Genomic DNA, 27,574 nt, shown 5'->3' with positions numbered 1-27,574 from the left:
ACATTTCTAAGTGACCCCAAACTTTTGAACGGTAGTTTATGTGGCACCGGAGAAGCTTCCTCCCCCTCTCGCCTTCATTCAGCTCCAGCTAATGTAGAATACATCAGCTAGTCATAGTTAGCTTGGCCTCAGGCATTGATGTGACCTTCCCTGAGACCTAAAGTAGCTGACTCCCCTGAACAGTAGTAGCTGAGCTAGTTGCTTTCAATGTTTAGTGGCACTCAGGATTGTTTCAGTATGCTACTGAATCTCAGTAGTGTTGATACATGGAAGTAGCAACACCATGTCAGCACCAACCAATGAAATAATAGACACAAATCAAACAATACAAATCATGGGGATGCAATACCAAAAGATAGCTGGAGTCAGTTCGTCAAAGCACTGTCGTGTTTATTTCTTATCAAGAGAGAAAAAAGGACATGAAAAGCATCACAGTCATAACTGTATGTCTCACTATGGTTACTTGAACATTTTCAAATGTGTTACTTTGATAATATGATACAGTAAAACATACTATAGACAGTTAGCATGTTGCTGCTGTGCTGACAGGACAGGATCAACTCTGACTTGACTTGTTGGCCATTTTAAAAACAAGCCAACATGGCACTTATTAGGGTTGAGTTACATAAATAAAGGGACATGCACCCGCAAGTAAAGGGGGGCATGCTATATCACATTTTACACAGCCATCCAAAAATCACCAATACAAAAGAAAGAAAGGGAGTGAGAGAGTGAAAGAAATGAAGACGTAAAGAAGTTTGGCACAGGAGAAGGGAAGGCCACAGTAACACTGGAGACTGAACAGGAGTCAACCATTCTGTTTCTTATAGACCACACATACACAGTCATGTGGGTAATCTCATAGAACATCTCTTAAAGCACTTTTTTAAAGCCAGATAGAAGTAACAGTCTTTAGTATTTACAGAGACGGCAGGACTATGTCACCTGAGTCCTGTGGGTTGAATTGGGGGAGGGGAGGCAGGGTTTAGAGGGGGGCGGGGCAGGTCTCTCTCACATGATGGCAGTCTCAGTGTGGAGCAAATAGGAGCAGAAAGATTGCTGCTTCAGGGCGGGGCTTGGGGTTCTTGCTATCGGGCTAGGAGTGCGTGCCAAGGTGCTTGGGGGGTGGGAAATTGGGCCGGACGGGGCAGAGATCAAGGCGGTGGGGGCACAGCAAGCCCACCTGGATGGAGGACGTTGATTAGCTGGACGAGCAGGACGAGAGAAGTTCCTTGTGGGGGTTGCTGGGAATGATTCGGCTAGGCTCATCTGGAGAGAAACGATACAAGTTGGTCAGGTCAAGACTGTGTGTGTGTGTGTGTGTGTGTGTGTGTGTGTGTGTGTGTGTGTGTGTGTGTGTGTGTGTGTGTGTGTGTGTGTGTGTGTATTTGCTATGCCTATTTCACCTGCTGTGTGTCCTGTCTGTAGGCAGTCTGTGCGGCTTGGGGGCAGGAGCTGTACTCGTGCTCAATGTCCAGCATATCCAGTAGCTCAATGAGTCCATTGTCCTTCTTCTGACCTGCAACTGGCCCTCCCCTCTGGATCATCTGAGCCCCAACATAGGATCCACTCAGGTTCCTGTAGTCCACTCTGGGTTCCCCAGGCTGGGGTGCAGGCCTCCTGGCCCTCTCCCCCTGGACCAGACCCATGTCTCTGTCTGCCCTTCCGAGAGCCCTTGCTTTGGGCTTGGGGCTGCCTCCCACCTGGGTCCTCCTCTGACCCCCTGCATGGAGTCCTTTAGGGTGAGCATAGCTAGCCATTGCGGTGCCTCTACCCTCACCCAGCTGGCTCTCTCTCCTAAAGTCTCTCACTGCCCCTTGTTTTTGGCTGCAGTCCATCCTCGCTGTCTGCACGACGGAATCTGCTTGGCACTTCTGGACAGGCACGCGCCCAGTCGTCCTGCTGCCGCCCAGCCCTTTGTGCTGACAGATGGCGGTGGGGCCCTTGTTCTCGGTAGGCACCTGGTTGGTCACCACACCGGTATCAGTGAGGGTTTTGCCCTCGTTTTCCTGGTGCATGGCTCCAAACTTCCTGAGGACCGAGGGGCTACCACACTTCCTGTCCACAAGGACCCCAGGGGCATTGGACTTCCTGTCCAGGGCTGGGGAGAAGGTGTTGGGAGGGGCCATCTGGGACGTGGATCGAGGGGGTATGGGAGGACCTTCTCTCTGTCTGAGGAGGGGATTGGCCCCTGTGTTCTCCTTGTTAAGGTCCCTGCAAGGGGAACTCTTTCTGTGTGACACCCTGTTCTTCCTGTTCTCAGCCTCCTCGTCCGCAAACCGCACCTTACTAATCCTAAAACAGATCAACAAGCAAAAAATGCCATCAGTAAGATAACTAAAATAAGGAATTGCATAGGTGGATTGAACTCTCAAAATTATTTTCTCAAAATGAACTTCACAAAATGATGTCTGTATGAAAGGTCTCTTACCTTTCATTCCCAACAGGCCTCCTCTTCATCTCATCCTGGTGTACAGACTGATCCTGGCTCCCTTTAGTGATCTCCTTTAGATGCTGAGAGAGAAGTGGGACAAGGGTTATCTGGGAGGGAAAAGAATCAGTGAAGCAGAATAGTGCAAATAGCATAGATACAGTATATCAAATTCATCTGTGCAGCCACACTGGCATGGCTGATGCAATTTCCAGTGGAGTATGAAGTGGAGTGGAGTAATATTCCTGAAAACAACCCTGCCTATCCCCTGCCCCTCCAGTGCTGGCAGACTTGAAGGAACCAAATAGGTGTAATCATTATGGTGTTGGCTCCATCTAGTCTTCCAATGAGCTAAGGGGAGATTCTACCATATTGCTTTCACCTATCGGATTTCTTCCCATCTGCAAACCCAAAGGGGTGAGTCATAGGATAAAAGTTTTTTCTGGATGGGGCTGCCTATTGACTGTAACCCTTAGTTACTGTAGCTACTCACATTGTTGACAGCTGAGTTGGTCTTCCGGGTCTTTCCGTGACCAAGATAATCCTGCAACAAGTCTCCAAGTTCCACCTCACTGTTGCTATGGGGATAACCATAGCCGCCATTCTGATGGTTGACGGGGTAGCCGTAACCGTTGGGGCTGTGATTAAAACCGTCTACAGCACTGGGGTGGTCCTTGGTGGTGTTGATGTGGCTGCCATACGGGTCACAGAATCCGTTGTCATGATGCCCACGGCCGAAATCAATCATCCTATCATTTTTGCTGTTGTCCATGGTGACATAATTTCCACCTCTACGAGCCTGCACCTCGTTGTAAAGCTGAAATATGCACATAAACATTATGATGATTATCAAGACTCTACATTCACAACATGAACACAAGTTTTATACATACAACAATTCCTTACATTTACAACGTAGACGTATTCCAAAACATAAATGTCAATACAAAAGCACTGTATAGCAATATGTACACAAACCCCTTCTGTAGTATGACAATGTCAACCGGCCTTGTTTACGCAATCCATCGCACCACGCCAAAACAGTTACACAACCAAACTATTTTTTATAATCTGCACATCTGCTACTTCAGCTGGAGTGAGTGTGTGCTTACTTTGCCATTCCAACCTTTAATGCGTTCATTAGTATCAACTTTCACAGTGTGTGTGTTCTGACTGTCTGTCAGCACATCACAGTTTAATTAGCTTGTTAACACGTGTCTGTGTCCTTAGTCCAGAAATGCATGGGGTCGCAGGAAGGGGTGTGCTGCCAACAGTTTATTATAGGACACACACACAACCAGTTAAACACTCTTCAGGAATGACCAAGAGTGTGAGACAAGAAAGACATTATCTGAAAGTGAAAATATTCACAAGTATGTTCACACTACTGATGTAGTGAACCCCATGTCAGGTAATGTTACTCTACCTAGGATCTTGTTTGACCATGTCAGAACTGGGCTTGAGCTTTAGTTTGGACCGTGTTGGACTGTATCTGACCGTGGTTGACCCCTCACCTCCTCTATCTTCCTCTGCATGTCCTGCAGCTGGTCCTCCCATTCCTGCATCTCTGAGTCGAAGCTGTCCAGAAGCTCCCCCCTCTCTGTTCCCCAGCCCCTTCCAGACCGCTTCAGACTGTGCTGTAGTTCGATGGCCTCCATTTTGGTCCACTTCCTGCAGCAGCTTCTTACTTCCTGTCAAACTTCTTCTATTTCAACTGCCTAACTTCCTCTCTTTTTCTGTTTCAACTTCCTAGCGTCTTTCTGTCTTGATGGGGTCACCAATGTGTGGAAATGTTGGAGGAAAACTGCAAAGAGGGAGAGAGAGCGAGAGAGATGATTATTGTGGACGATAAGACATAGAAGAACTAGAGGACATTGGCCATGTGGACATCAACCAATAAACAAAGGGTCTCAATATGCATTTAGCAGATTTCATGGAAAGACTCAAAGCAATTGGCACATTCCAATCTTTCACATCCTGTAGGCCAGATATTTTGGGCAAGCCCTCATTCATTCATGATAAATTATCATATCTAAATATGAAATGTCATAGGCTACAAATTTTAAGATTAGATCCCTCTGGAGTCAGTTGTTAACCAAATGTGTCATTTATTTTTCAAGTGAAAATTAGGCAAGTCTGATGCCAAAAAATAAAGGAAATTCTTGTCTACTTCACCCATATTTTCTTCAATTTTAGCAAAAAAAAGTAGTGTGTAGTTCCAGTAGTTAGCTACACCACTACCTGGCAAAAAAAGCTATGATCTACTGAAAACACTACCAAGATTTGAATTTAGTTCAACTACCACCAAGCTATTGCAAAATGTAGTTAAATTACTACATGTAGTTCACTACCCCAACTCTGCTTGTGACAACCTCACTGTTTGGCTCTTGGTCACTATCCCCTCTGCTCCAACCATTCTCTTAGTGTGGGTACCAATCTTTTTAGCTAACATTTCACTCCTTGCCACTCCTGTCATTTGGCAAATGATAGGACTTGCAAGGAGTGGAATGTTATAGCTGAGATAAGATAAGGTCAATGCCGACTTGGCTGCATGGCCAACCCACCTCTAGAAAATTGACCATATGCCACACAATATTGGCATGGCTTTCACGGGTTTCCGTAGGCCTATCGCTGCAGTGATTTATTACAGTACATCCAGTACATTTACAAGGGAGATGGTTTGCTATCAACAAAATGTTATAGATTAAGTGCGTTTACCCTCTTGACAGTACCGAACACCAACACCAATGTAAGAGTACGGATATATTTATAAACCTGTAACTATGCATTGTAAACTTGGAGGGAGGGAGGAAGAGAGAGAGAGAATAAATGTGCATGGCGTATGTTTTTATATTTATAGGTGTCTAATAAAGAAATACACACATGGCCAAATGCAACCTATTTGGAGGCGTAAAAAAGGCACCATAAGGAAGGCACTGGTTGATCAAATGTGACCCAATACACAAAGCCCACAGTGGATCTGCAAGGTTCTATTTTACAGTGTTTTACCTCTGTCCAATGATTATGTTGATAGAAACCAAAGTTGTAGAGTTGCGCAACTAGCCTTATGGGTAAAACAATGCGTACAACAAAACTTAATGGAACGCTCTATATATATCCACAAAATAAAATATTAACTTTGAGTATGCCCTTACCTGGCTGTGCAATAGCTTCCTTGACGATTTTATTGACAATCGCTGGAGGTATATTGCAGTGGCAGATACTTATAATAAATAATAGCAGAAAATTAATCCAGATTTTAGTCTAGCCAAGGTCTTCACAGTGACCCTCTCTTTAGCTCGTAAACTGTGTGTCTGTCTGCCCGCCCGGTGGCGGTTCTGCTCCCCTCTTCCACAGCTCTCCCTTTCGGTTGCCTCCACTCTATTACGTAAAGTCGCGCGGATTGGATTTAAAGAAGCCCTCTCTTGTCACTCCTAGGCAGCTGGGTTAAATCCGGAGCAGGTGCCTTTTTCCCGCCAGGGTAAACAACTTCTGTTCCAGAGGGGGACCCTGCCTTTATAGTGCGCCTGGTATTTACGCCGCGTCATTGGGGCCAGGATCAAGTATGATAATGTCAAATGTATTCTAGCACGACTGTCTTCACCACCATCCTGTCTATAATTACAACGCAATGGAGAGGGAAAGTGTTTACATAGCTATTTTAGCTGCCGTTCTCTGAGCCAATTGGCACCCCTGTTGCTACTCCGCTTTGGGGTGCTTGGCAGATTTCGTCTTGTGACTCCAAGCTACTCGTAATTGTTTACAATTTATAATGACAAAATGTAGACTACCGATATGTGACAACTGCGCTAATATTTTGATTTGAAAGGCTACGCCGCAAAACTGGATGTCTGGCGCGTTGGCAGGTACTTTGATCCTATTTCACCACTATTTTACAGTTTATTTGTTTTCATATTGTTAATTGCTGTTGGTGAAGGTTGCACAATATCACCGCCCATGTCATTCGATCCCCGCTAGGTTCTGACCCAAATAGATTACTGACACTTGTCAACATAAACAAGAAGCATTGCAAAACGCATCTGATAGCTCAAAACCAAAATATATTTGGTGTGGATAGGAATGTGGGAATCCTCAGACTAAGGTAATATGAACCTTTTGTGTGACCGTGTTATTGACTCAAATCTATTGGTACGATGTCCGGGAAGACACTGGTCATACGTTCTTCCTCAGTATAGGAGCTAGCCTACTGTATGCCTACTCATTCCTCATTAATATACCAGAATGAGTATGGGGACAGGAAGGAGGAGAGAAAAAACATTTGTTCTTACCTTTTTCAGGTAAAAGCAGCATAATCGTTGATTAATGTAGACCTATAGGTTAAATCTGAAAAAGACTACAACACAGCACTGTCACACTCTGTTACAAAATAAGATGTTGTTAGAGGCAAACATCCTTCAGCTGCCTTGTCGCTATTATGTTTGTTTCAAATTCTTATCTACTATGCTACCTGATGTGGTGGCCTACCTTCATAGCTAATTTTGGAATTGGGCAAAACAGGTGTCATTAGCTAACTCACCTTTACTTGGGGGTGATGAAGGAAGTGGTGGGTAGTGGGTAATGTAGTCTCCAGTATTGAACATAAGCATACTGTATATCCAGCTATGTGACTGTGGCCTGTGCTTGAATAGGGAGGCTCCTGTGCATTGACCTTGAAAACTAATGTAAAAATCAACAGAAACAAACAAAGGATGTGGCTATGCTATTGAGGCGGGATCACAGGACGAAGAAAAGGGTAAACAGAAAGACAAGTTTAAAGATGGTGGCATAGGAGAGGGAGGAGAATAAGACTAGTATGAGGATGAGTAAAATGATGGGCTGAAACATCTGGGCAGAGGAAGAACAGAACATGAGTGTCAACGGAGGAGAAACGAGAGGGAAAATAGGGTCAGAGAAAGAAGGAAAATAGATTCAGCAGAATATTCAATGGTCAGGGACAAGTGAAGAGACTATGCTGATACAGCCAAATCATATCTGAAAGTGGCTTATAGCCAGGTCGTATGTCTCTTTAATTAAAACACACACACACCATTCCACTCAAATATAGTGATAGTCTACTAAACATAACAATAAGATTACAGTACGGCTGCTTAGACTTACAGAGAACCACATGCTGCTAAAGCTGGACGTCATTCTACACCTCAAATACAGAGACCCAGCCTGTATCAATAAAAAATGGGTAGAAGGCTAACATGTCTGGTCTTTGATGGCTTATGAACAGACACACACACACACACACACACACACACACACACACACACACACACACACACACACACACACACACACACACACACACACACACACACACACACACACACACACACACACACACACACACTTACCGAAAGTGGTTCCTCCTCCCTGTCCTCAGGTTTGGGCACCTCCAGTCTGTCTATGAAGCCCTGTAGCTCCTTCCTGAAGGCGTTCATCTGGGCATTGATCCTGTACAGCAGCTCATGCTCCCTGATCCTACCCCCCTCATCCTCCTCCTCACCCCCGCTGCCTCGCCCATACAGGTCACCATTGGAAACGTACACCCGCGCCTCTGCGATGATGGTTGCTGTGTCGGCAATTAACCGGTCGATGGTCCTGCCAAGACGCTCCGCCTCCACCCGGATGTCGATCATCTGCTGGCGATCCCGTGAGCTGCGGGGCAGGAAGCGGGCGGCGACCTCTGGGGGCGGTGTGTAGAGACCTCGGGTGGGTGTGAGGCAGCGGGTTTGGTTCCGCACCTCATCTGAGTCACTTTCCCCACCCACTGGGCCCTCGCGTTTGCGGTGCGGGGGCAGGACGCGGGAGGAGGAGGAGTCATCATCACTCTCGCGGTGCACGTTTGGGCCGGTCCCACCCGCGTCGCTTTCTGCATCGCTGTCCCGGGGGCTTGTGCACCCCCTCAGGGCCAGGTGGGAGGCCAGGTCGTAGCGCTGCATGTTGGAGAGCAGAACACGGTTCTCATACTGCAGCTGCATCACCTGGGGAGAGAGAAGAGGGCAGGATGATAGGAGGCATGCTATGTTTATGACCATATATTTTTTGCTTAACATACTTTCGATGTATGTTATGTCACAGAAATAAAGGGGGAAAACCTTCCCACCTTCCCACTGAGATCATTAATCTGTAGCCTGGCTGTCTTCAGTTCTTCCTGCAGTGCATCTGCCTTCTCTGTGCTTACTCCTCCTCCTGCCACCCCTCCTCCATGCCTCGCTCCTCCCTCGTGTGTCCCAGCCTTAAACCTGAGCTTGTTGAGTTCTCCCATCACCCTCTTGTTGTGATCCTCAGCGTCTGCCAGGTTCCTCCTCAGTAACTCTGCCTCGTCCTCCACCAGCTGCAGCTGCTGCCTCAGCTCTGTCATGGCCTCCCCATGGCCCCGGCCCACCCGTACCCTGCCCACAGCCCCGCCACCGGACCCCCCTTCTCCCTCCCCTTCTCCCCTGAGGTCGTCCAGCTCGGCCCTCAGTCCCCGGTTCTCCACCTGGAAACACATGACATGAAAAACGATTGATCAGTTTTGTTATGAATCACTAGCATCCTCTCTCTGAAAGCAGCTTCTGAACCGAACTAACAGAAATGCTTGGAACAGTTGTGTTCCCAAGTGCAAACTTATTTCCTGGTCTCTTTGATGACATACATCATACAACCTACATCAAACCCTCTGCAGCACATCCTGTCTCTCTCACCTCCAGCTCCACAATCTTTCTCCCTAGGATGTTAGCCTCCTCCTCCACCAGACGCAGACGCAGCTTCAGCTCGGACTCACGGGTGCTGGGGGGTCCCCCGGCCTCACCCTTGGGGTGGGGGCTGTCTAGGTCCCCATAGAAGGAGCGGTACTTCTGTAGCTCCGCCTCCAGCCGGTCCTTTTCCTTGTCGATCTTAGCTGTCTTCTTCCTCATCAACACGGCCTCCTCCTTGATGAAGGCCAGCTGGCACTTGAGGTCCTCGTTGTGGTCCTGAGAGAGGGGGAAGTGGAAGGAAGATGAATTTCAGATGTACACTACAGCAGACACAACTCTCGCTGGTGTTTGCAAAAAAATCACTTTTTATTAACTTCTAGGATAAAACCATTTCATGTTGAGCCCTCACCTCTGTTGGGGTCTGGGCAGACTTCTTGTCAGATCGTTGAACCTCCTTGCTTCCTCTTCTCTTCTGTGACTGTTAGGAATTGAATAACAGAATAACCCTATGTAATATGTATTATAGGAATATATGTGCTGTATAGATTATATAGTGTACTGTGGGTGTGTGCTCTTACCTCCTTGACTTTGTCCAGCTCATTCTGAAGGGCCTGTTTAGTCACCTCCACCTCGATGAGTTTCTGCCTCAGTTTCTCATTCTCGTCCTCTGTCTTTGTGCGTTTCTCCTCCACATTCTCCAGCTCATGGTGGAGCCTCACAGACACATCCTTCGCTACCTGCATTAGACAGAATCAGGGACATTGATTAAAAGTTGATTGAATCAATTATCTAGGTGAGTGGACAGCGCATCAACTAACTAATTAAATAAATGAGTTTAAATATCAACCCTACGTACCCTTCCTCCCTCCCTACCTTCAGGTCCTGCTCCAGGCTCCTCAGTAGTTCCTCGTCGATCTCTCCTGTCTGGGCATAGCGCAGCTTCTTCCTCTCAGCCTTCCTCAGCCGGTACTGGAGGATCCGGCAGTTCTTATTGGCTCGCTCCAGCTCACGCCTCATTTCCTGCAGCTGGCACGTGTCCTCCTCGTAGAAAGTGTCACGCATCTCGTCCATCTCCGTCCTCATCTCCTCAATCTCCGTCTGGGACATCAATAGGAGTGATCAGTCAGGCACTGGTAGCCTACAGGGTACGTGGGGCTCATGCTTTAGTGTTATTGGTGTTGAGTGTTTAGGTCCTCAGAACATGATGTAATTGGATAGGGACAAACTAATCTGAACTGATCAATAGGGTCATTATTACAGATGTAGGATCTTATTTTGATCATCTTGTTGCTGTAGAACTGTCCTGCTGTGCAGGAAATGCAAAAGTTGTCCTGTATTTGAGGTTTAAAAAAGCTTCTAAAGTTTGTAATTTCCACTTTGAAATTTCAGACTTGATTATGCCTTCTGTAAAATGTATCAACCCCTACAAAAATGTCCATTAATTATAATCCACATAACAATTCACATTTCCTGTTGCTGCAGAATTATTTTCCTGCTGTAGCAAACTGGCTCAAATTAAGATCCTACATCTGTATGTGAATCAATGATTAGAAGTAGGCTAAACACAGGATGGTGCTTTTTATTGTTCTGAATAGGGAGGAAGGGTTTGGCTTGTGTAAGCTATAGGCCTACCTAAATCATATAGCTTTCGCAAGCATCAATAACAAACCAAGGGAAGTAGACACATTTCTACATCAGTTCTTTGTAATGTTATGGAAAGAATAATAACTGTTCAGTTAGACTACTTGTGGGCTAAAAAAGATGCTTGCTTCATTGTATCAACATACAGTTTTCCAGTATAGGCATAATGATAAACCTTGGGGAATATGCCTGGTAGTCAGCAATACTAACTCAGTTGCAGTGTTATCATCAAACACGAAATAAGTCTACCTTCTCGCTTAGGCCTACTATGTATAATAGTTAATTAAGCATGCATTAAATGCATTATATGAGCATAGGGCTATGTCAGTGCCAAACTTTGGGGAATAGGCCTGATTTCACAATCAATCTTATCAAACAAAAAGTGGTCCATACCAACAATGTGTTTGCATACATTGAACATAATGAATTGTATGTCAGTGATGTCAAACCTTGAGATCTTCATTCTCATCCACCAGTCTCTCCAGCTCGTCCTCCTGGCCCTCGTCTTGCTGTGTCACGGGCTCCGCCTCTATGGCCTCTGTAGCCGGTTCCGTCTCGGCCGAGGCCTCCGCGCCCGGAGCCCTTTCTGCCTTGGTGTGCATCTTACTGGCGCTTCTCTTCAGTTTCTTATGTAGGTGGAAGTGGATGAGTTCAGTCTGCAAGCAACCCCCGCTCCACAGACCAAGGCCCGGCACGCAGCCCACGTATTCCCCACTTCTATTCCTGCTGCAGCCTGCTGATGCTGTCACTGCCTCCCCTCCCCGCTTCTTCGCTTTCCCTTTCACCGAACCCGCGGTGCTCGAGCCGTCTGGCCGGTATGACCCAATATGTTGGGAAGACTCGCCTTTGAGGCAGGATAAACGTAACGTGGAACGACGGGTTTGAGAATCTATCGGCTGTTGAAATATCTCCTCCGTACCTTCCTCTCTGCTAGCGTCCGCCTTCTTTGCATTGCAATTGACAGCATCGGTTTCAGCACCATCCGAGTGAAAAGCTTCCACGTCGCATTTCTCGATCTCCTTCTCCCTCACGACAGCGGTCCTAAGCCCCTCGTTTACCACCTTATTCCTCGATCCTCCTTTGGGAACTATATTTTTGGATCTGCTGAAGGATTTCTGGGTCGGTTTTGAGGCGCATTCCCGGATTTTGGTCGGCGAGGGAGCCCGATGCTGCCTCCTCGCTGTGCTATTGTCTGATGCTGCCACTGGAAAATCCGCAGCGCCGCTTGCGGCAGAGTTCATCGTGTCATCCATCAGTCCTGACGTTTCCACTCGCCCATCTCAAAGTATGATTTGATTATTTATGGAAATAATAAAACCTTAATATAAGTATTGATATAGCCTATTATCCTTTAGTCGAAATATGACGGTCAACCGGTTCCACAATTTATAGGCCTACTATAAATAGAAAGTCTGGGTGAAATGAACTAAATCTCGTAGCCTATGCTGCAAATGAGATATGACGTCTGCAGAGTGACATTGCAATAGTAGTTTGGACTTTTTTTGAAACAAGGTCAATAGAATCTAACTTATAGAGTGGATAAGGAGGCTATTATTCTGGATCTATAGCCTAGTGATACAAGATATACAATTAAATGGGTTTATACTTCTATAGTGAGTTTTGTAAAAAGCTGTAACTTTTGTTCAATAAAAAATCAACATTCGTTAATAAATTAGGCTACAAACACACAAATATTTCCATGCATTTTCTGTAAAATATACGACCAAAACGTGTTATTTTATTTAGGCTTCTTACCGCAAGAGACAGTGCAGTTTCAGCCCAGCGCTAGTGGGCTGGAGAGATGCTGACACAAGGTACCACCAGGCACTGCAGGGGCACGACTAGCCACACAGTATTCATGACGTGTGATTTTAACGTCAAACCAGGAAACAAACAATTGAATATCTTTCTCCAGGCCCCTTGTAAAGGACCCATTGTAGCCTTTAGTTACTGTCTTAATATATATATATATTTAACTAGGCAAGTCAGTTAAGTTAAGAACAAATTCTTATTTACAATGATGGCCTACCCTGGCAAAACCCGGATGACGCTGGGCCAATTGTGCGCTCTTGTATGGTACTCCCAATCACGACCGGATGAGATGCATCCTGGATTCAAACCAGGGATTGCAGTAACTCCTCTTGAGATGCAGTGCCTTAGACAACTGCGCCACTCCGGAGCACCACTACACTACATCCACACAACTTGAAAAACATCCACACAATGATTAGGCTATAGTTATTGTTTTGTTTTCAAATTAATTATTTGTCCAATGGCTACAATCTTCTGACCTGGGAACAGCTGGTGAATAAACTCTCTGACCAATCAAATACAAAGATTGAGAAAAGGAAACCATTAGGCCTAGTACTACTAGTAGTTCAAGAACTCAGGAACCCATATTGTGCATGCAATAATTTGTAGTGGCCATGGGAGGGTGGTCTCCACTCATCTATCAGCACCATCATAAAGGGCTCATCTGTGCTGTGTAGACAAGGTGCCACCAACTGACTGTATCAACTAACTCAGATATAATGAGGGTTGTCATAAGCGGTAGTGACAGACAGACAGACAGACAGACAGACAGACAGACAGGCAGACAGACAGACAGGCAGGCAGGCAGGCAGGCAGGCAGGCAGGCAGGCAGGCAATCCATATTACAACCTATGTGTTGTGATAATTGCATTGTTTGCTCAATAAACTCTTAGTTCATATGCCTTGCCACCGCTATATATAGGCCTAAGCAGAGTGCGGTGGGTGGGGTCTCTTGGGCGCACGCTCATGCACAAGTTTTGGGGTGCCTAATAATAAAGATGTAATTTAACATTAAAAATCAATTAGGCTACCTTATAATGTGGCATGAACACAACCAGTAAGAATGTTTTCATCTGATTGTCAAACAAATCACTTTAAAAAGTATGTTACCTGTGGATGTTCTCCACTCCAAAATCCGGAATCTCGGAGATCTCGGGAAATGCACTGTAAGTGTAGGCCTACGTAAAATGTTCTAATGTTTCGCCGTGAAAACAGTGCTCATGGGCACACAAATTCAAAATAATGGAAACATATGCCATTGCAAATTCGATTGCTTCTTACCGAAAAAGTCAACAATAGGCCTACTGTCATTAACTAACGTACAGCCTACTTGTTGGATGGATTGGATGCACATTGGTGACTAGCTGTAGGCTAGTTGTATAGTGATATTGTCGACCATCATCAGTTGATCCAGAAAAGAAAACTAATACTCCGGATGGCACGGAGAACACCAATACCCAGCTTACCTGAAAAGAACTATGAGCGCTCTGAACAGCTGACTGACAAAAGCAAACAATGATAAATCACAGATAGCCTAAATCTAATGCATTGGAATACAGGCACAGCAATTTTTTTAAATCAAGGACTCATGGGAAACAAATGGTAGAAATTAGGAAGTACAAATGGAAATATATGCGTTTAAAGGAGCTCAGCTGAGGTCGAAATTCAACACTACTAAGTGAACAGCGCAGCTGTATAGCCAGCTATAGAATTCTACAGTAGGCCTACCATTCGTTGACAGGGAGACGGTTTGTGCAGCAAAGTAGAAATAAATGGTTTAAACCATGACAGAGAGGTGGGGGTGTCTGTTTATTTTGAAAGCTTTTATTTTCATATTTACCTCTGTAAAACATTTTTACCCATGCATTTTAAACAAATGGGAGAATGGTTAAATTAGCATTATTTATGTTGAACTTTTGTTGCATCTAGGGGAGCTAATTTCTAATTCAGGGAAGCTGAGCCCCCCACTGGCTCCCCCATCATTCGCTCCCTGGGACTAAAGCAGACAATACGAATGCACAGTGGCAGAATAAATTCAACCACACCTTTGTTTCATCACAAAACCGGAGAGCAACCTCTGTCAGGTGAAGTCCACAAAGCAAACTGAATGTCATAAACAGTTACATGACCTACAGCATGGTCAACCAAATTAATGTTTCCTACATGTGTGTTTGTGTGTGTGTGCATGTGTGCATTGTGCAAGTAGAAATAAACATGTTGAGTCACCCTACTTGTAGAGAAATGCCAATGCCATCCTCCTCTCTTTCATGTTGATGAAACGTCTATGACTCTGTCATACAGTACACGCTTTTATTTTTTGTTGTCCTAGGCTACCTGGCAAAAATGCTTGCTCGCTAGCCTAACTTTCTTTCATGGGAAAAAATGAGCCGTATAGTTAACATTAGCCTACTACATCTAGCTACATATTGAACTTCCATCCTCTCAAGCCGGGGGCACAATGTATGGATTTATGGTTTGATTAGAATTGCCGTTATAATCATTGGCCAGTACAGAGAATTAAGTAAAACCAAGTCCAAATTCCTATATCCATCCATGGCTAATTTAGGAAAGGGCCAATTTTAGCCAGCTAGCTAGCTTCCAGAGGACAACAAGATGCAATAATAAAAATGTTCTGTCAATAACGTTTTGCTTTTGATGTGATTGGTGTGAAGCCAAATCCATACTGGCTTCCATTGACACGTTTTAAATATTCTTCAAGCTCTGTCAAGTTGGTTTTTGATCATTGCTAGACAGCCACTTTCAAGTCTTGCCATAGATTTTCAAGCCGATTTAAGTCAAAAATGGAACTAGGTCACTCAGGAATATTCAATGTCATCTTGGTAAGCAATTTCAGTGTATATTGTGGCCTTGTGTTTCAGGTTATTGTCCTGCTGAAAGGTGAATTTGTATCCCAGTATCTGTTGGAAAGCAAACTGATCCAGGTTTTCCGCTAGGATTTTGTCTTAGCTTTATGCCATTTATTTTTATCCTGTAAAATTCCCTAGTCCTTGCAGATGACAAGCATACCCATAACGTGATGCAGCCACCATCATGCTTGAAAATATGAAGATTAGTACTCAGTGATGGGTTGTGTTGGATGTATCCCAAACATAACGCGTTGTATTCAGGACATAAAGTTCTTTTTTTTGTGGTTTTACGTTTGTACAGGATGCATGTTTTGGAATTTTTGCATTATGTAACGGCTTCGCTCTTTTTTTCACTCTGTCATTTAGGTTAGTATTGTGGAGTAACTACAATGTTGTTGATCCATCCTCAGTTTTCTCCTATCACAGCCATTAAACTCTGAAACTGTTTTAAGTCACCATTGGCCTCATGGTTAAATCACTGAGCGGTTTCCTTCCTCTCCGGCAACTGAGTTACGAAAGACACCAGTATCTTTGTAGTGACTGGGTGTATTGATACACCATCCAAAGTGTAATTAATAGGTGCTCCCGAGTGTCGCAGAGTTCTAGGGCACTGCATCTCAGTGCTAGAGGTGTCACTACAGACCCTGGTTCGATCCCGGGCTGTATCACAACCGGCCGTGTTCGGGAGTCCCTTAGGGCGGCGCCCAATTGGAAATATGTTTATCCATCTACCAATAAGTACCCTTCTTTGCGAGGCAATGGAAAACCTCCCTGGTCTTTGTGGTTGAATCGGTGTTTGAAACCTTACAGATAATTGTATGTGTGTGGGGTACAGAGATGAAGTAGTCGTTCAAAAATCATGTTATACCATCCATGTCTGAGAATGTTGGGAGATGAAGTGGAAACCTTAACCATTACCTTAACCATTCGGAGTTAATGCCTAAAGTTAGACTGTGAGAGCTGGTAGTGTTAAACACTTAGCATCTGCCTGATCCTAATGGTTGCAAGTTCGAATCCAATGATAGAAAGTTGGTTTTGATCTTTTTGTTTTAAGCCTATCCCAAACCTTAACCAGTCAGAGGTCATGCCCAACCTTAATCATTTGGAGTTAATGCCTGAACTTAGCCCTAACCTTAAAAATTGTGAGTTAAATGAAAAAAATCATAAATCTAAACTATGTGAGTACACACACCAGGGATTACCAGGGTGAGTACACTGAGCAGTTGGGAAAAGCTCATATTATGCATTTAGTGACTGAATGAAACAAAAAAGAAACTATGAGCGCTCTGAACAGCTGACTGACAAAAGCAAACCATTTTTTGCTCAATTAATAACTGTAAGTGAGAGGAGAGTGAACTGAGTGGTCATGTCGTAATCCCTGGTGTGTTTGTGTTCATATGACACAGAAGTTTGTCAACCTTACCGAGTCCTTTTAGTATTACATTCAGTGATGAGCTTTGCCTTCAGCTACTATCAACAGTGTATAGTAAAAAAGGATATCAAACATTCAGATCTGTATTGAAGTTACAAAACCTCTAGGGCTTAGTCATCATTCAAATCATGTTGGGGGAGGTTTATGACCCCCATAAATACCTTTCCCCTTTTTCCTCTCTCTACTCTACCGATGTGACTATTGAAAATCCCTGTGTTAACATAGAGAGTCTGGTGACATCAAAAGACGGGAAACGGAACCATATTTCGGTAATCCAACCAGTTGAAAATATTTGTTGGGACTTAATGAATATGATGTCAGTTCAGTTGGCGTCTGAGACATGATTACTGATGATAGGACGACATAAACGGTATATAGGAAAATCTACACATTCTAGTTATCAGATTCACATGGAGTTGTTGTGCAATTTAAATGTTTAAATATGAAACTATTTGTGAAAAGATTAAATGTAATTTTTAGCTTCTTAATGAGAGAACGGTTTGTCAGAAGAACACCACTCTGCTCACTCAGAGGCCCCGCCCAAGTGAACAGACATTGGTTATAAACTATGAAAGACGCCCTTCTCTCCTCTCCTACATAAAGCCCTTGACGAAAATGTAACTTTCTGTTCCGAGGACGTTAGGGCGACAATCCTACGTTAAAAGGGCTCAGATAATAACCTGTTCCAAGGACATGTGGACTTGAGGTCCCCACGTTGAAAGGACAAAGACCACCTTCAGAACTAAGCCAACCTCAGCAAGAATCTAACGAAATCAGTATCTAATTTCAATGTGAAGGTGATGACCTACACGCCGGAAGAATGAATTTTGACTATTCCAGCCAGAATATAGCATGAGCATATAGCATGGCAACTTGATAGGAATTTTGAATCCTTATTCACTAAAGAAGTGATACCTTCTAGCCGTCGCGTTAGCGCAGCAACTGTAGACGTGGGCTAGGAGAGGACGGACAGAGTATGTGTTCTACCACAAGACGCCGGTACTACCAAGTATCCATTCTACCATCAGACATTCTTCAAAGGACAACCCGGCCTCCCATCTACGACCAACCGATCGAAGTGCAGCTCAAAGTAAATATTTACTGCATTTTCCTTTTTCAAATGGGCAGTCATTTAGAATGCATAAGATTCTGTATTTACGATAGCATAGCTTCTCCCTTTCTTACTCAGTCTTCCCGCTCTTTCACTCAAACCCAACCCCCTATCTTTGTGTAACCAGCCGTCGTATCTGTTCCGTCCACCAGAGACGTTTTCTTTATGACATAATAAGGTCCATCAATGTATGATTCATTCTGTGTATATGTAATTCTGTGTGATTAGTTAGGTATTTAGTAAATAAATAATTAAACCAAATGTTGTATTGCTGATTCAACTTGTTAGCCAGGGTTCGTGAAGATAACCAAGAATTTACCACTTTCAGATGAGACTAAACAAGGTGACGACTAAATATTGACTGCTATTGATGTAAAAGATGACCAGGTCTTTAAGAGTTTATTCGGAAGATAACAGCTCTATAAACATTATTTCGTGGTGGCCCGACTTTCTAGTTAATTATTTACCTGATTAGCTTAATCAGGTAATATTAATTACAGAGAAATTATTTTATAGAATAGCATGTCATATCACTTAATCCGGCATAGCCAAAGACACGACAGTACTGTACCTATCGACCGTTGTGATATGCATTAATTGGCACAATCGTTGTTGACAAATGCATTACATATCCATTGTTCCACCTGAGTGTATACTAAGCCTGTTCATGCTCCAATTCATGTCAGTCACTCTAAATCTAAATAGGAACTTGAGTGATCTTAATTTTACTCAATACGAAGTCATACCTTAAGCCACCATTTTTATCTGGTCCTTACTGCTAGGGTTAGGTAATGAAGGACCTAGCATGATGGAATATTAAAATGAAATATGCATTACTTCTAAAGATATCCACACAGTAAATTAAGTGGCCACAGTTATGAATGAAATTACATTTGAATGAGATATTTACCACCATTGTCTATACTGCACCCACAGCATCTGTGGCAGCTTTTTGTTTGCTGTGTGTTTTAAAATCAACAACACATAGTTACTCCATGGGAGATAACAGATATGGAAATTATTCTCAATCTTATTAACATCTGTAAATTAATGACCAGGTGTGTCTCATCTGATTGAGAATAGTATCTTTGTCTGTTTTCTTTAGAAAATCTGCCAATCTGCCACATTAATTCATGTCACATATCAGTTTGCAAACAATGTAAAAATGTATTGAGTAAATAAAGCCACCGCAGAATCTATGTCACTGTAGAATCTACAGGGAGAGCTAGGCAGTTCAAGCCCCCGTGGGTCCTGCCATAGATTTACATTAGAAATGCCCATCCAAGAAGGCTCAAGGTCATTGGCCACAGATAAAATGATGTCAAATCACGTTATATTTACCGTAGATTTGATTGGACCGATCATGTCAACATCATACTTTCAAAATCTTAGCTAGCAAGTGAGACAAGCAGTCATCCTCATGAATCACGTCAACAATCTACTGGCAAATCCTTTTCAATCCTTGCCATATGAACAGAAATTATCGGCCATTGGACAGGAACATTACAAATTTCAAATTCAACAATGAGTGGTTTGGCAGGAATCAATGCCTACCTGCAAGCATTGCAAAGCAATCACTATTTTGCTTCCCCTGCCTGCTATTTGGTGGAGAGTGTGTGTGGTCCAGGTCTGGGTTTAAGGATTTAAAACATCCGTCTGAAAGTGTCTCTTTTCCGAGCTTAAAAGGATAAACATTCACACGCAACACCATGGGCCAGAAAAGGTTGAATACATTGGCCCTCCTGTCAATCCACTCAGAAAACTCAGAACTGGGAAATCTCAGACTTCAGTGAGATGCACATTTGTGGCCTGCTGGAGGTCATTTTGCAGGGCTCTGGCAGTGCTACTCCTTGCACAAAGGCGGAGGTAGTGGTCCTGCTGCTGGGTTGTTGCCCTCCTACGGCTTCCTCCACGTCTCCTGATGTACTGGCCTGTCTCCTGGTAGCGCCTCCATGCTCTGGACACTACGCTGACAGACACAGCAAACCTTCTCGCCACAGCTCGCATTGATGTGCCATCCTGGATGAGCTGCACTACCTGAGCCACTTGTGTGGGTTGTAGACTCCGTCTCATGCTACCACTAGAGTGAGAGCACCGCCAGCATTCAAAAGTGACCAAAACATAAGCCAGGATCCATAGGAACTGAGAAGTGGTCTGTGGTCACCACCTGCAGAATCACTCCTTTATTGGGGGTGTCTTGCTAATTGCCTATAATTTCCACCTGTTGTCTATTCCATTTGCACAACAGCATGTGAAATTTATTGTCAATCAGTGTTGCTTCCTAAGTGGACAGTTTGATTTCACAGAAGTGTGATTGACTTGGAGTTACATTGTGTTGTTTAAGTGTTCCCTTTATTTTTTTGAGCAGTGTACTATGGTTCTGAGTTGGTGTACAGGGAGAACACTGTAAGAACGGCCCATGTTCTGCATTCTGTCGCTGCACATTTCAAAAGGGCTGAACAAACAGTTACACTACCATTCAAAAGTTTGGGGTCACTTAAAAATGTCCTTGTTTTTGAAAGAAAAGCACATTTTTTGTTCATTAAAAATAACATCAAACTGATCAGAATTTCAGTGTAGACATTGTTAATGTTGTAAATAACTATTGCAGCTGGAAACGGCAGATTTTTTATGGAATATATCTACATAGGCGTACAGAGGCCCATTATCAGCAACCATCACTCCTGTGTTCTAATGGCACTTTGTGTTAGCTAATCCAAGTTTATCATTTTAAAAAGGCTAATTGATCATTAGAAAACCCTTTTGCAATTATGTTAGCATAGCTGAAAACTGTTGTGGTGATTAAAGAATCAATAAAACTGTCCTGGAGCATCAGCATTTGTGAGTTTGATTACAGGCTCAACATGGCCAGAAACAAAAGCCTTTCTTCTGAAACTCATCAGTCTATTCTTGTTCTGAGAAATGAAGGCGATTACATGTGAGAAATTGCCAAGAAACTGAAGATCTCAGACAACGCTGTGTACTACTCCCTTCACAGAACAGAGCAAACTGGCACTAACCAGAATATAAATAGGAGTGGGAGGCCCCGGTGCATAACTGAGCAAGAGAACAAGTATATTAGAGTGTCTAGTTTGAGAAACAGACGCCCCACAAGTCCTCAACTGGCAGCTTTATTAAAAAGTACCCGCAAAACACCAGTCTCTACGTCAACAGTGAAGAGGCGACTCCGGTATGCTGGCCTTCTAGGCAGAGTTGCAAAGAAAAATCCATATCTCAGACTGGCCAATAACAAGAAAAGATTAAGATGGGCAAAAGAACACAGACACTGGACAGACGAAGATTGGAAAAAAGTGTTATGGACAGACAAATCTAAGTTTGAGGTGTTCGGATCACAAAGAAGAACATTCGTGAGACACAGAAAAAATTAAACGATGCTAGCCAGTTAGCTTCGTAGCTAGCTGCTGTATCTTGGACATAAATGAAAGAAAAGATGCTAGCCAGTTAGCTTCGTAGCTACCTACAGTATCTTGGACAAAAATTTATGAAAATAATTGCAGTTGTGTTGTAAGTAGTTATTTCCAGATGGAGAAATGCCAGATCGGTCTGCAATAACTAACATGAAATAACTGAGATCTGTGTCTACAGTGATGGTTGTTGGCTACTTGCTCCTTGACTTAGCTAATGTTATAATATAGACAGACTTAAATTGCCCTTTCTACAGTGGCCTATGTGGAGTGGAACAGAGCCACAAAACCAAGCAGTTGCCAGAAATATATTACATCTGTTGTGATAAGACTTACCGTTGAGAATGAATAGGAAAGGTTAAGCAAAGTTAAGTTTTATTAAACTCAGAAAAAAAAGAAGCGTCACTTTTTCATGACCCTGTCTTTCAAAAATAATTCGTAAAAATCCAAATAACTTCACAGATCTTCATTGTAAAGGGTTTAAGCACTGTTTTCCATGCGTGTTCATTGAACCATAAACAATTAATGAACATGCACCTGTGGAAAGGTTGTTAAGACACTAACAGTTTACAGACGGTAGGCAATTAAGGTCACAGTTATGAAAACTTATGACACCAAAGAGGCCTTTATACTAACTCTGAAAAACACCAAAAGAAAGATGCCCAGGGTCCCTACTCATCTGTGTGAACGTCCCTTAGGCGTGCTGCAAGGAGGCATGAGGACTGCAGATTTGGCAAGGGCAATAAATTGCCATGTCCGTACTGTAAGACGCCTAAGACAGCGCTACTGGGAGACAGGATGGACAGATGAACGTCCTCACAGTGGCAGACCACGTGTAACAACACCTGCACAGGATCGGTACATATGAACATCACACCTGCGGGACAGGTATAGGATGGCAACAACAACTGCCCGAGTTACACCAGGAACGCACAATCCCGCCATCAGTGCTCAGACTGTCCACAATAGGCTGAGGGAGGCTGGACTGAGGGTTTGTAGGCCTGTTGTAAGGCAGGTCCTCACCAGACATCACCGGCAACAATGTTGCCTATGGGCACAAACCCACTGTCACTGGACCCGACAGGACTGACAAAAAGTGCTCTTCTCTGACAAGTCGCGGTTTTGTTTCACCAGGGGTGATGGTCGGATTCACCTTTATCGTTGAACGAATGAGCGTTACACCGAGGTCTGTATTCTGGAGCAGGATCGATTTGGAGGTGGAGGGTCCGTCATGGTCTGGGGCGGTGTGTCACAGCATCATCAGACTGAGCTTGTTGTCATTGCAGGCAATCTCAACGCTGTGTGTTACAGGGAAGACATCCTCCTCCCCCATGTGGTACCCTTCCTGCAGGCTCATCCTGACATGACCCTCCAGCATGACAATGCCACCAGCCATACTGCTCGTTCTGTGCGTGATTTCCTGCAAGACAAGAATGTCAGTCTTCCTCCATGGCCAGCGAAGAGCCCGGATCTCAATCCCATTGAGCACGTCTGGGACCTGTTGGATTGGAGGGTGAGGGCTAGGGCCATTCCCCCCAGAAATGTCCAGGAACTTGCAGGTTCCTTGGCGAAAGAGTGGGGTAACATCTCACAGCAAGAACTGGCAAATCTGGTGCAGTCCATGACGAGGAGATGCACTGCAGTACTTAATGCAGCTGGTGGCCACACCAGATACTGACTGTTACTTTTGATTTTGACCCCCCCTTTGTTCAGGGACACATTATTCCATTTCTGTTAGTCATGTGTCTGTGGAACTTGTTCATTTTATATCTCATTTGTTTAATCTTGTTATGTTCATACAAATATTTACACATGTTAAGTTTGCTGAAAATAAACGCAGTTGACAGTGAGAGGACGTTTGTTTTGTTGTTGCTGAGTTTATATCCGGCTCCCAGCCCAAAGTCACGCAGCGCCTCTTCGCTACCTGCGGCCGTGTTTAGACATCTCACTTCAGAATTAGACGTTCATCCATGTTACTTACACATCAAATGTTGAAGTTGTTCCAAACAGCTTTAAGGTAATTGTGCCTCTATTTCAGGAGAGGAATGACATGAATGACATTTTGGCTCTCCTCTCTGCTGAGACCGATCCGGCCCCAGCAGTGCAGGCCCAGCTCTAACAGTGGTCCTTCCTACAGGCTCCCCTTTGGCACCAGCTCCTGCCACAACAAAAGAGGATTTCTATGAAGAGTTTCTGCTGGATACAGGTAATTCAAATTATATCACACACATATTCATTCTGTCTCTCTCTCACACACACACACACACACACACACACACACACACACACACACACACACACACACACACACACACACACACACACACACACACACACACACACACACACACACACACACACACATAACCCTAATGTCCCCCCCACACTTGATTTATATCACGTTTCAGGAGAAGACCCAGATGCAGACAGTGTCGAACTAACAAATGTTTATTACTAGAATAAAGGGCAGGCAAAAACGACAGGTCAAGTGCAGGCAGAGGTCAGTTTTCCAGATCAGAGTCCATAAGGTACAGAATGGCAGGCAGTCTTGGGGTCAGGGCAGCCAGAGCTCAATAATCAAGGGTGGTGTGAGAAGGTACAGCACGGCAGGCAGGCTCAGGTTCAGGGCAGGCAGAATGGTTAAAAACCAGGAAAACTAGAAAACAGGAACTAGACAAAGACAGGAGCAAGGGGAAAACCACTGGTAGGCTTGACGAACAAAACGAACTGGCAACAGACAAACAGAGAACACAGTTATAAATACACTGGGGATAATGGGGAAGATGGGCGACACCTGGAGGGGGGGATACAAGCACAAAGACAGGTGAAACAGATCAGGGTGTGACAATTTAGGTTACTGTATAGGAAAGGCTTAGTCATTAAAATTATATTGGGCCTCTGTTTCAGATCTAGCCACACCACCACTGCCCTTGACAGTTTTTCCAGTGGGCCCATCAAGAGATGAGGTTGCCTCTTCATCTTGCACCACGGCCGATGGACAGAGCCCATTACAGCTGCCACTGATGGGCTACTGGCCAAGCACCACAGGGCGGAAGAGATCCTGATGCATGTGGATCTGCTCTGCTCTTAACACCAGCCCAGAGAAGCTCCTAGAGACACACAGCTATGGCATTATGTTACTGCAGAGAATGAAATTTTCAGTGTCCCAGTCACGTCCCCTGTCACCTGCACTTACACAGCAGAAGGCCTCAACAATTCAAGGATGCCATTTGAGGATTTTGCTGCTGCTGCCTTGTTTAAATGGGAGCTGGAGGCCTTAAAGCAGATGGAGGCAGTGAGGAAGGAGCAAACAGAGGAAAGAGACAATCCTCACAGCAGCATCCCTCCAACCGTCTGCACAGGCTCTGCCTCCGGCCGCTGAAACAAGGCCCCAAAAGCCGTCTGCACTTGCGCTTCCACGAGCGTCTGAAACAAGGCCCCAACAGCCCTCACACCCATGCTGGCTTTCTTGGAGTGGAAGGAAAATATCTTCTGCCTAGCCAAAGTGTTTTCCCTGTATCTGGAACAGGGCATTAGTAGGAGCTTCAACAGTCTCCCTTTTATGAGACTGAAAAGTAGATATGGATGGTGTAGAAGAGGGAGTGACTTTACAGACACACACACAGAAATAAATAGGAGCTGAAAATCTATTTCTAATTATGAAAGTGGTTTGGACTCGTTTGATTTTTATTTATTTCACAATCCATTCTTTAAAATTACTGTACATACGTTGATGCATATAACTGTATATATTATTATGAATTGCTGTTTTGTGTAAATGTTGGACAAATACCAACATTTTGTTCTAATTGTGGTGAATATGTCTTCTATTATAAACCAATTTCTATAGTTGGTGTGTGAATGTTTGTTGTACAAAGGATTGTGCTCCAGAACTACCATAAATATGCCTTTGATTTAATTAAATTAAACTTCAATGTAAAAATCTTCTCTTTTTTGTCCCTGTATTGTCTTAATATGCATTAAATGGCAAATGCAACGTCCTCCAAATGCAAGACGTCCTCCAAATGCAACGTCCTCCAAATGCAAGACGTCCTCCAGCGATGTCTGAACCTTCTTTTGAAAAGCGATATCCCAACTATAAATACAGTCAAGTACACACACTAAACAAAAAAGTGTTTTTTAGGCATTCAAGGTGTTGGCCTGATGGGAATCTGTGATGTCATCTTGCTTGAGGAACAATAGAGGAACAATAGAGTACAACAGAGGAAAGCCCCCACTTGTGCTGTCATGACATGCCTGGTCCACCTATTGAGACGTGCCTCTTAAGTAAATCAGGTGTTAAATGAGGTGAAAAGGAGACCAGTGCAAGAAAATAAAAAGCAATGTATTTACATTCACATATCAAACTGTTTACTCTAAACAGACCTAAAACAATTATTTAGGTTTGATGCATGAAGTAATTCATAAATAGGTGTTGATCATGAAGCATGTCAATGCTGAGGTAGAATATTGAAAGTGGAACATTCCATTTTATGTGTTTATCTTCAGATTTTGCTTGTATTGACTTTACATCTCATAGGACATATATGCCTTGCTTGGAAGAGGCACTCAGTTGACCACAGTGGGGCCCCTCCTCTCCTGTAAAACTTGTTGATCACAGTGGAGCCCCTCCTCTCCTGTAAAACTAGTTCATCACTGTGGAGCCCCTCCTCTCCTGTAAAACTAGTTCATCACTGTGGAGCCCCTCCTCTCCTGTAAAACTAGTTCATCACTGTGGAGCCCCTCCTCTCCTGTAAAACTAGTTCATCACTGTGGGGCCCCTCCTCTCCTGTAAAACTAGTTTAATCACTGTGTGGCTCCTCCTCTCCTGTAAAACTAGTTGATCACAGTGGGGACCCTCTCCTGTAAAACTTGTTGATCACAGTGGGGCCCCTCTCCTGTAAGACTAGTTCATCACTGTGGGGCCCCTCCTCTCCTGTAAAACTTGTTGATCACAGTGGGGCCCCTCCTCTCCTGTAAAACTTGTTGATCACAGTGGGGCCCCTCTCCTGTAAGACTAGTTCATCACTGTGGGGCCCCTCCTCTCCTGTAAAACTTGTTGATCACAGTGGGGCCCCTCTCCTGTAAGACTAGTTCATCACTGTGGGGCCCCTCCTCTCCTGTAAAACTTGTTGATCACAGTGGGGCCCCTCCTCTCCTGTAAAACTTGTTGATCACAGTGGAGCCCCTCTCCTGTAAGACTAGTTCATCACTGTGGGGCCCCTCCTCTCCTGTAAAACTTGTTGATCACAGTGGGGCCCCTCTCCTGTAAGACTAGTTCATCACTGTGGGGCCCCTCCTCTCCTGTAAAACTTGTTGATCACAGTGGGGCCCCTCTCCTGTAAGACTAGTTCATCACTGTGGGGCCCCTCCTCTCCTGTAAAACTTGTTGATCACAGTGGAGCCCCTCTCCTGTAAAACGAGTTAATCCCAGTCGCCCCCCCCCCCCCCCCCCTCCCTCCTGTAAAACTAGTTGATCACAGTGGGGACCCTCTCCTGTAAAACTAGTTCATCACTGTGGGGCCCCTCCTCTCCTGTAAAACTAGTTGATCACAGTGGGGACCCTCTCCTGTAAGACTAGTTCATCACTGTGGGGCCCCTCTCCTGTAAGACTAGTTCATCACTGTGGGGCCCCTCCTCTCCTGTAAAACTAGTTTAATCACAGTGTGGCCCCTCCTCTCCTGTAAAACGAGTTAATCGCAGTGGGGCCCCTCTCCTGTAAAACGAGTGAATCCCAGTCGCCCCCCCCCCCCTCCCTCCTGTAAAACTATTTGATATGAGGGAATAAACCTTATTATAATAAAGAATTTAACACAAAAAATGATATAAACTGATTCAACTTTATTAAAACTCTATCACAAGTTATAATGTAATTATTGTTTTAAGTACAGTATACCAATTTCTGGGGGAATAAACTCTCTTATGTTAACTTGTATAAACACAGTCAACTTTGTTATTATATGATTAATGTTTTAAGTACAGTGTAACAAGTATTATGAATTATCATGTATCCCTAGGTGGGATCAAACCATGTCTGAAAAACATTAGAAAAACTACGTAAAATAAGGTCACCATATATGACTGGCCAACAAGCGAGAGCTGGTAGTTTTAAATACTAATCATCTGCCTCTGATTCCAAAGTTTGTAAGTGTCACGCCCTGAC

The 27,574-nt window shown here is 44.2% G+C and overlaps 2 protein-coding genes and 1 long non-coding RNA gene across 5 annotated transcripts; 1 reads left to right on the top strand and 2 right to left on the bottom strand.

Annotated features, from left to right (window-relative positions):
• Nucleotides 1–373: 373 nt before the first annotated feature.
• LOC129825219 (uncharacterized protein KIAA0408-like) lies at nt 374–4,089 on the bottom strand. The gene is made up of 5 exons (XM_055885133.1): nt 3,946–4,089; nt 2,925–3,248; nt 2,432–2,541; nt 1,407–2,295; nt 374–1,269 (listed from the first exon to the last, which is right to left on the bottom strand). Exons 1-5 carry the CDS (start codon nt 4,087–4,089, stop codon nt 1,012–1,014), a joined length of 1,725 nt encoding a protein of 574 aa, XP_055741108.1. The 3' UTR covers nt 374–1,011.
• Nucleotides 4,090–4,146: 57 nt separating this feature from the next.
• On the bottom strand, nt 4,147–12,384 carry LOC129825218 (protein SOGA3-like). 2 transcript variants are annotated; one of them, XM_055885131.1, is made up of 10 exons: nt 11,214–12,384; nt 9,997–10,221; nt 9,702–9,860; nt 9,533–9,601; nt 9,130–9,399; nt 8,547–8,924; nt 7,795–8,424; nt 6,969–7,276; nt 6,721–6,785; nt 4,147–4,235 (listed from the first exon to the last, which is right to left on the bottom strand). In XM_055885131.1, the coding sequence occupies exons 1-8, from the start codon at nt 12,015–12,017 to the stop codon at nt 7,166–7,168; spliced, it is 2,646 nt and encodes an 881-aa protein (XP_055741106.1). In that variant the 5' UTR covers nt 12,018–12,384; the 3' UTR covers nt 4,147–4,235; nt 6,721–6,785; nt 6,969–7,165. The 2 variants fall into 2 exon arrangements, with proteins under 2 accessions (XP_055741106.1, XP_055741107.1); XM_055885132.1 differs by having other exon boundaries at nt 9,997–10,261; nt 11,214–11,299.
• On the top strand, nt 11,237–25,359 carry LOC129825220 (uncharacterized). 2 transcript variants are annotated; one of them, XR_008754835.1, is made up of 3 exons: nt 11,237–12,049; nt 23,450–23,617; nt 24,319–25,359. It is a non-coding gene; the product is annotated as an uncharacterized LOC129825220 (long non-coding RNA). The 2 variants fall into 2 exon arrangements; XR_008754836.1 differs by lacking the exon at nt 11,237–12,049 and adding an exon at nt 12,665–17,965.
• Nucleotides 25,360–27,574: the final 2,215 nt, after the last annotated feature.

This window comes from Salvelinus fontinalis, chromosome 27 (assembly GCF_029448725.1).
Source record: "Salvelinus fontinalis isolate EN_2023a chromosome 27, ASM2944872v1, whole genome shotgun sequence".
NCBI lineage: Eukaryota > Metazoa > Chordata > Actinopteri > Salmoniformes > Salmonidae > Salvelinus > Salvelinus fontinalis.
Note: the sequence above shows the minus strand (reverse complement) of the source record. Positions and strands in the feature narration are given on the sequence as shown.